General features: G+C 40.7%; 1 protein-coding gene across 1 annotated transcript in view; it reads left to right on the top strand.

Moving 5' to 3' along the window:
* The window catches only part of CCNB3 (cyclin B3), a 53690-nt gene that overhangs the window by 15281 nt on the left and 30774 nt on the right, over positions 1 to 7635 (top strand). The window contains 3 exon segments of the mRNA XM_077753049.1: positions 3142 to 5427; positions 5429 to 5960; positions 6950 to 7045. Of these exon segments, the coding sequence (XP_077609175.1) occupies positions 3142 to 5427; positions 5429 to 5960; positions 6950 to 7045 (2914 nt within the window).

The following is a 7635-nucleotide window of genomic DNA, read 5'->3' as shown; positions in this document are numbered from 1 at the left end:
CTGGTTTTCAAAGAATTTGCCCAGTTTTAATACTGAAAGTCTTGCATCCCAGGAACTCTCTCAGTCACAAAGAAAGACTGCTGGTCTTTCAAGGAAGCCTACTCTGATCACTCTAGACTTATGATATCATAGATATTCAATATTTATTTCCTATACCAATATTTCTTAAGAGATGGATTTGAAGAGACAGGTAAGAGCCAGGTCACCAGGGCCTTGCAGATCATGGCAAAGAGTTTGGAGTTTATTCAGAGAATAGAGGGGTTTAGTCCTCAAGTGTCAACAATGCTATATGAGTTATCTACTGCTACATGACCAATCCCCCATCCCCTAAAGAAGAGTTGGATATCCTTGTCTTTTGCCTGATCTTAGGAGGAAAGCGTCAGTCTCTGACCATTAAGTCTGATGTTAGTTTTGGGTTTTTCATAGATGCCCTTTATCAAGTTGAGGAATCTCCTTTCTATTCCTAGTCTGTTGAGTACTTATATCATGAAAGGGTGTTGTATTTTGTCAAATGATTTTTCTGGATCTATTGAGATGATCATGTGGCATTTGTTTTTTACTCCATGAATATGGCTTAATATATTAATTGATTTCCAGATGTTAAACTAATCTTGCATTCCTGAGACAAATCCTACTTGGTCATGGTGTATAATCCTTTCACGTGTTGCTGATTTGGTTTGCCAGTACTTTGTGGAACATTTTTGCATGTATATTTATGAGAGATACCAGACTATGATTTCTTGTGATGTCTTTGTTTTTGGTATCAGAGTAATATTAGCTTCCTAGAATGAGTTGGGAACTGTTCTCATATCTTGTATTTCTTGGGGTTGTTCATGAAGAACTGGTATTAATCATTCTTTAGATGTTTGGTAGAATTCACCAGTGAAACCATCGGGGCCTAGACTTTCTTTGTGGGTAGTTTTTGATTATTCAGTGTTTTTTTTTAATTTTAAAAAATGTTTATTTTTGAGAGAGGGAGAAAGAGGGAGAGAGGGAGAGGGAGAAAGAGAGAACGCGTGCACGAGAGAGAGAGAGAGCGAGTGAGCAGGTGGGCACCAGAGGGGTAGGGGCAGAGAAAGAGGGAGACACAGAGTCCATAGCAGGCTCCAGGCTCTGAGCTGTAAGCACAGAGCCTGATGCGGGGCTCAAAATCATGAACCTTGAGATCATGACCTAAGGCAAAGTCAGACACTTAACTGGCTGAGCTACTCAGGTACCCATATTAATTCAGTGTTTTTACTTGTTATAGGCCTATTCATATTTTTTATTTTCTTTTTAAGTCAGTTTTGGCAGTTTGTGTCTTCTTAGGAATTTGTCCATTTCATCTAAATTACCTGATTTATTGGCATACAGTTCTTTTGATCAGGCTTTTGTTTTACATGTTTTTATTGCACATTAATCAGATATTCACAGCAACCCTACAAAGGAGGTAATATGATTCCCACTGTATGGGTAAAAAATGTGAAGCATAGGCCGCTAACCTGCCCAGAGTCACCCAGCTAGTAAGTGGAGGAGCAGGCTTTGAATCCAGGCAGTCTAGCTCCAGAATTCAAAGTTTTAATCATAACTAGATTATCTGAAGACTACATTTAAAAGTTCTCATCGGGAGGGATCTGGAATCTATCTGGCCATGTGGAACCTCTCAAAGCACTTTCTTTTTAAAAATTTTTTTAATGTTTTATTTATTTCTAGGAGAGAGAGAGAGAGACAGCGTGAGCAGGGGAGGGTCAGAGAGAGAGGGAGTCACAGACTGAAACAGGCTCCAGGCTCTGAGCTGGGAGTCAGCACAGAGCCCGACGCGGGGCTCAAACCCACGAACTGTGAGATCATGACCTAAGTGAAAGTCAGACGCTTAACCGACTAAGCCACCCAGGCGCCCCAAAGCACTTTCTTTTTAAAAACAATACTGTGGTTTTTAAATTATATTCATAGAGTTGTACAGCCATCACCACTATCTAATTTTATAACTTTTCAACACCCCCAAAGAAACTTGAACCCACTAGTAGTCCCTTTCCTTTCCCAGTCCCCCTTTCTAGTCTCCTCTCTACCCCTTTCTAGCCATAGGCAACCACCAATCTTCTTTCTTTCATGGATATACTTCTATGGGTATGTCTATCCTGGACATTTCATATAAGTGGAATCATATGGTATCTAGTCTTTTGGAGAGACTTTTTTTGTTGAGACTGATGATTGCATTCTTCAGTCCTCTTTTATTCTTATTTCTAGTCTTTCAGTGATTTGGTCATGATGAAATCCTGTTGAGAACAAAGCTTTGAATCTGACACATGTGAACAACAAATGTCTATTTTGATCTTTTTATTATCTCCACTGGGAAAGTATCTCATTAATAGCCTAGGATGAAAGGGATGTGGTTAGATACCACCAACGTTAGTTAATGGACATTTGGGCTCTTTTCCATAATTTGGCTATTGTTGATAGTGCTGCTATAAAAATTGGGGTGAATTTGCCCTTTTGGATTGGCATTTTTATATCATTTAGATAAATTCCTAGTAGTGCAATCACTGGGTTCTGCTCCTGAAGCCAAAATGACACTGTATGTTAACTAATTTGAAAATAAATCAATAAAAATATAAAGTAAAATAAAATATTCTATAGTTCAAACTTAAAAAAAAGAGATACCACCAATATTAAGTACCAGCCCTCCTTTCTCTTATAAGCCTTCATAAGCCTTTCATAAGCTTCTCATAATTCTTTCTCATAACCCTTCAAACAATATTAATTTCAGCCTGCGTTTTGCCAGATGCCTGATGTTGATAGACAAAGATAAATAAATGCAGCTAGTGAGGGAGACTGATACTATAGCAGGTAACTCATACAATGTGGTATTATAATAAAGACTTTGTGTATAAATAAAGTAAATAAGTCATATATAGGAAAACAGAACATGGATTTTCAGAGAAATTTTTCAGAAAAGTGTGAGAACCTAAGCCATAGAAACTATACAGCATACTACCTAGTTGGTTCAGTATGGTACCCATTGATTTTTACCTTTTAAACTGTCTCTTGAGGTTAAAACCCTTTCCCTTTCTATACCTTTGGTAAATTCAGCAACAAAATGAGATGGTAGGTGAGGATTCTGGGAACTACATTCTTCTTACCCAGACATTGTTTCTTTTACAGTAATAAGCTGGAACCTTCGCCAGTAGTAGTCTCTACTTCCTTGGTACCAAATGTGGAGATATCTACCATATCCAAAGCAACCACTACTGAAGAGGCATCATTTTTCAAAAAGCCAATAATTTTAGAAGAGGAACCCACTACTGAGGACACAACCCTCATCCAGAGGTCATTATCTTTAAAGAAGTCCAAAAATCAGGGGGAGGTATCCCTCGTGGAGAAGCCACCATCCTTACAGGAGGAGGCTGATAGTGATGATGAATTTGCTATAGAGCTAATGACTTTTGGGAAGAAGAATAAAACTGAGGAGGAAGCCATCACCAAAGGAACATTATCCTTAAAGAAGATGTGCACATATCAGGGGGATTTGGCTTTGCAGGACATCAGTGTTGAAGAGGATTCCTTCTTTATGGAGCCAATGAACTTTAGAAAGAAGCCTAAAACAGAGGAGGCAACCCCCACCAAGAAGGTGTCATCTTTAAGGAAGAAGTATACCATGCAGGGGAAGATGTCCCATATGAAGAAACCACTAATATTGCAGAAGACCACCTCGGAAGAGGAGTCACTTATTAAGGAGCCACTGGCTTTCAAGAAGAAACATGCTGTCAAGGATGCAGTCCTCACCTTGAGTCCATTATCTTTAAGGAAGAAGTGTACTACACTGGAGAAGATGACTCACTCAAAAAAGCCATTAGAATTGCAGAGTACCACCTCTGAAGAGAAGGCACTCATTAAGGAGCCATTGTATTTTAAAGAGAAGCCTACCACTAAGGAGGAGTCTATCTTCCAGGAGCCCTCTGTATTGCAAGAGAAGCACACCACTGATGATGAGGAGGTTCTCTTGAAGCCACAGACATTGCAGGAGAACAAAGACAGTAAGGATACACTTCTTATAAAGCCAATGTCCCTTAGGAAGAAACGTACTACCGAGGAGGCAAACTCCACCAAGAAGCCGTTACCTGTAAAGAAGAAGTGTACTATTCAGAGGAAGATGTACCACTTGAGGAAGCCACTAAAATTGCAAAAGACCACCTCTGGAGAAAAGTCACTCATTAAAGAGCCACTGTCCTTCAAGAAGAAGCCTACTACCAACGGGTCCCTTTTCCAAGAGCCATCCATGTTACAAGAGCAGCACACCACTCAGGATGAGATGTCCGTCTTGAAGAAGCCATTGACCTTGCAAAAGACTCCAACTGAGGAGGAGTCACTTTTAAAGGAGTCTTTGGCTCTTAAGAAGAAATGTACCATCGAGAATGCAACCCCCACCAAGAAGCTATTATCTTTAAAGAAGAAAATGTGTACTACTCAGGGTAAGATGTCCTGTTTGAAGAAGCCACTAGTATTGCAAACCACCTCTGGAGAGAAGTCACTCATTAAGGAGCCATTGTCCTTTAAAAAGAAGCCTACCACCGAGGAGGAGTCTCTCTTCAAAGAATCATCTATACTGCAAGAAAAGCACACCACTCAGGGGGAGGGGGCTCTTTTGAAGAAGCCATTGCAGGAGAATATTGATAGTGAAGATGAATTTCTTATGGAATCAGTTTCCTTTAGGAAGAAACCTAGCACAAATGAAGTAGTCTCAATCAAGGAGCCTTTATCTTTAAAGAAGAAAAAGTGTGCCACTCAAATAATGATGTCCATCTGCAAAGAGCTGTTGGACGTGCCAAATATGATTGGCAAAGATAAAGATTCCTTCTGTATGGAGCCAATGTCACTTAGGAAGAAGTCTTCAACTGAGGAGGCAGTCCTTAGCAAGACACCTTTTTCTTTAAAGAAAAAGCAAATCACTCAGGGGAAGGCATTTCTTGTAAAGAAGCCACCAGTCTCAGAGAAGACCACCTCTGAAGAAGAGTTATCCTTTAAAAATCTATTGACCTTTCATAGAAAGCCTATAACTGAAGAGGAGTTCCTCTTCCAGGATCCATCTGCACTGAAAGAGAAGCACAGCACTCTGCAGGATGTGTCCCTCTCAACTAATCCATTGGCCTTGGCAGAAAAGACCACCACTGAAGAAGAATCCTATAGTAAAGAACCATTGGCCTTAGAAGAGAAGCCTACAACTGAGGGGGAATTCCTCTCTCAGAAGCCATTTTCATTGCATGTTAAACCTACCAACAAAGATGAGTCCCTCTTCTGGAAGGCTTTGGGCTTGCAGAAGAAGACTGATCCCAAAGAGTACTCTTTGAAGAAGCTGTTGGCTTTGCAGGAGAAAAGCACTACTGGAGACGAATCCCTTTTAAATAAACCATTGATTCTGAAGAAGGGGCTCTCTGCTGAGGTGGCAACAACAAGCANAGGGGGAGGTGTTTCTCTTGAAGAAGCAGTTGGCCTTGAAAGATAACATCACCCATGAAGAGTCCCTTATTAATCAGCCACTGGCTTTTCAGAAGCCCAGCATTGAGGAGACCATCCTAAGGGAGTCCTTGGCCTTGCAGGAGAATCCCACAATTGAGGAAGAAGCTATCCTGAGGGAGCCCTTGGCCTTGCAGGAGAGGCCTACCCTCAATGAGACATTCCATTTCAAGGAGATATGTGCCTTAAATGAGAAACCCACCACTGATAAGGAGTTGTCCCTGAAGGAGCCGTTGGCCTTGCAAGAGAATTCCACCCACAAGGAAGATAACTTTCTCAAAGATTTCTTGATCCTCCAAGTTGAAACCAGCTCACATGTGTCCAACACTGCCCCTGAATCCAGAACAGGCATGTCCAGCACTGCTACCATGTTCAGTGTGGCCAAGTTCAGTACCACAAGCAAGTCAAGTGCTTGTGAATACAGTTCCAATAGACCTTCCTCACCTTGGAGCAAGAGTTCACAAGAGGAGGTATTGTGTTCTCTTCCTTCTTAAATTAGATAATGTGTTCTTTGTTATCCCGTAGGTGGCTGCTAGTAAAGAGGTGTTTTTTATTTATTTATTTTTTTGCCTTTCTAAGCAATTGATCTGCATATAGTAANTGGTGTGTGTGTGTGTGTGTGTGTGTGTGTGTATGTGTGTGTGTGTGTGTACACAAAACTGGTATTTACAGTAGTGTTTAGCCAATTTCTTTCAGGAGATTACCTTTCTTAGTAATTGCAATCTGCATTACAGTGGGCTCTGGTCAAAGATGGGTAAAGTCCACAGAGGCATCTCTCAAGGAAAATGTCATTTTTTTTAAATGTTTTTATTTATTTCTCAGAGAGAGAGAGACAGTGTGAGCAGGGGAGGGTCAGAGAGAGAGAATCCAAAGCAGCCTCCAGGCTCTGAGCTGTCAGCACAGAGCCCAACATGGGGCTGAGCCAAAGTCGGACGCTTAACTGACTGAGCCACCCAGGCACCCCAAGGAAAATGTTATTTAAGTTGTAAATTGGAAGGATGAAGGGATGAGATTTGGCAGGCAGGAGGAAAAATACCCTTCTTGTATGCAAAACAACCTGGGTAAAGGTGTAGAAAGGAGGAAAAGGCTACCAAGAAGCTGAATTGGATTAGATCAAAGCATTGGGACAAAACAAGTGACCTAAGAAGACAGGTGACATAAGTTGAAGTCGTAAAATAAGTGTTTTTCTTGGAGAGTCTTGAACTTACCTTTAAAAATGGTGTCTAGTGCCTAGGGCAGAGCAGACATGTACAAGGAGGACTAAACATTTCTTGGCCACTTAGCAGTATGAGGATTGAAGGACCTAGGGGTGCTCTGTTATGGCCCAGGATATATAAGTTTTGAGGAAACTTAGCAGAAATTGACAGTGGGAAGAAAGGAGTGCATCATTTGTGTGTATGTGCTAAGCCTTCCCTGGAATCTTTCTCCTCCTAATGCTTTTTTGGTGATTTCCAAGCAGATGACCCCATTGGCAGATATTGACAAGAACCACAATGATCCATTTTTCAACTCAATATATGCCAAGGATATCTTCAGTTACATGAAGGAGAGAGAGGTATGTAGGTGGCTGTTGGAGAGGGAGGTTTCCTAGGTCTCATTTTCTTATCATTCCATCCTTCAAATGCAAGTTGAAGGGGAGGTAATAATGATGATTAAAATAACAATGGCAACAACTGACATCTACTAGTAGCTTATTATAAGTTAGACATTATGCTAAGGGATTTATGCACATTATCTTGTTTAATTCTCCCAGGAACTCCACGATAGTAGGTATTATTACCTCCTTTTTAGAGATTGGAAAAACTGCTCAGAATCACAGAACTACTATATGGTAGAGGTGGGATATGGGCTAAAGACTGATGACTTTGAAGATCATAAGCGTGCACCTCTAACTGTTGAGGAGACAGTCTCAGACACAGAAATAGTATTCTCTTTCCAAGTGGCTGCTCTTAGAGATCTTTTCCCTTCTCTATCCAAGTTTCTGGCATCATATTGTAAAATCACTCTCTAACCTGGTGAAATTTTCTTTCTCCTTTGATATCTGCCAGTCTCCCTGACCACTAAAATTCATTGATTTCCAAATTTTCTTTTCTCTCTCTCTCTCTCTCTCTCTCTCAATGGAGCAGATGGAGCCAAGAGGATCTA

This window comes from Crocuta crocuta, unplaced genomic scaffold, assembly GCF_008692635.1.
Source record: "Crocuta crocuta isolate KB4526 unplaced genomic scaffold, BGI_CrCroc_1.0 scaffold601, whole genome shotgun sequence".
Lineage (NCBI taxonomy): Eukaryota > Metazoa > Chordata > Mammalia > Carnivora > Hyaenidae > Crocuta > Crocuta crocuta.
This window is presented reverse-complemented; position numbering and strand designations above follow the sequence as displayed.